Source organism: Buceros rhinoceros, unplaced genomic scaffold (genome assembly GCF_000710305.1).
Source record: "Buceros rhinoceros silvestris isolate BGI_N320 unplaced genomic scaffold, ASM71030v1 scaffold24293, whole genome shotgun sequence".
Classification (NCBI taxonomy): Eukaryota; Metazoa; Chordata; class Aves; order Bucerotiformes; family Bucerotidae; genus Buceros; species Buceros rhinoceros.
In genome coordinates, this window is record NW_010402143.1 from 15,216 (window position 1) to 15,785 (window position 570).

The following is a 570-nucleotide window of genomic DNA, read 5'->3' on the forward strand; positions in this document are numbered from 1 at the left end:
AGGTTTACAAAAAACACCCAATAAAAAGTTCAAGTGTTAGGACCAAGAAGGAGTCTTCTATGACTGCGAGCACTGCACCTAACAGTACAACCAAGCCACCAGAGCACCTGCCTTCACTTCTTAGTTTCCCACGCTCTACATCCACCCCCGAAGAGCTCAGTGTTGCATCAGTTATTGCCTTGTGGGGAAAAAAGACCACTAATAAACAATAAAAATAAGCTATTTATCTAAAGGGTGAAGATGGCCTTCAAAGTTTAAGATTTAGACCTACTTCATTAAGACACTAACACCTAGGAAATTCTGCCAAGAGATTGACTTTCACAAACTGAAGGTAGCCTCCTTTTCTATAGAAAAGCTGTTAATATGTAAAAACCCCAAATCCTCACCTGTCCTCAGATGGCTCCACTGCTGAAGAATTACCAGACATAGGTAGATATAGTTCACAGTGCCTCGACGCATCCTGATCCATCACAAGTGATTTAATCCCATCTGCCTCCTCAGGTCTCCCGGCACTAGTGTATACACAGTCTTGTCTTATTTCCAACATAGATTGCTCTTTCTGGGCAGTAG

General features: G+C 42.3%; 1 protein-coding gene across 1 annotated transcript in view; it reads right to left on the bottom strand.

The window, feature by feature from the left end:
* OTULIN (OTU deubiquitinase with linear linkage specificity) overlaps positions 1-570 on the bottom strand; it is a 12,625-nt gene that overhangs the window by 10,941 nt on the left and 1,114 nt on the right. Inside the window, exon 3 of the mRNA XM_010132558.1 lies at positions 387-559. Coding sequence (XP_010130860.1) covers positions 387-559 — 173 coding nt within the window. The remainder of the gene's footprint in view (positions 1-386; positions 560-570) is intronic.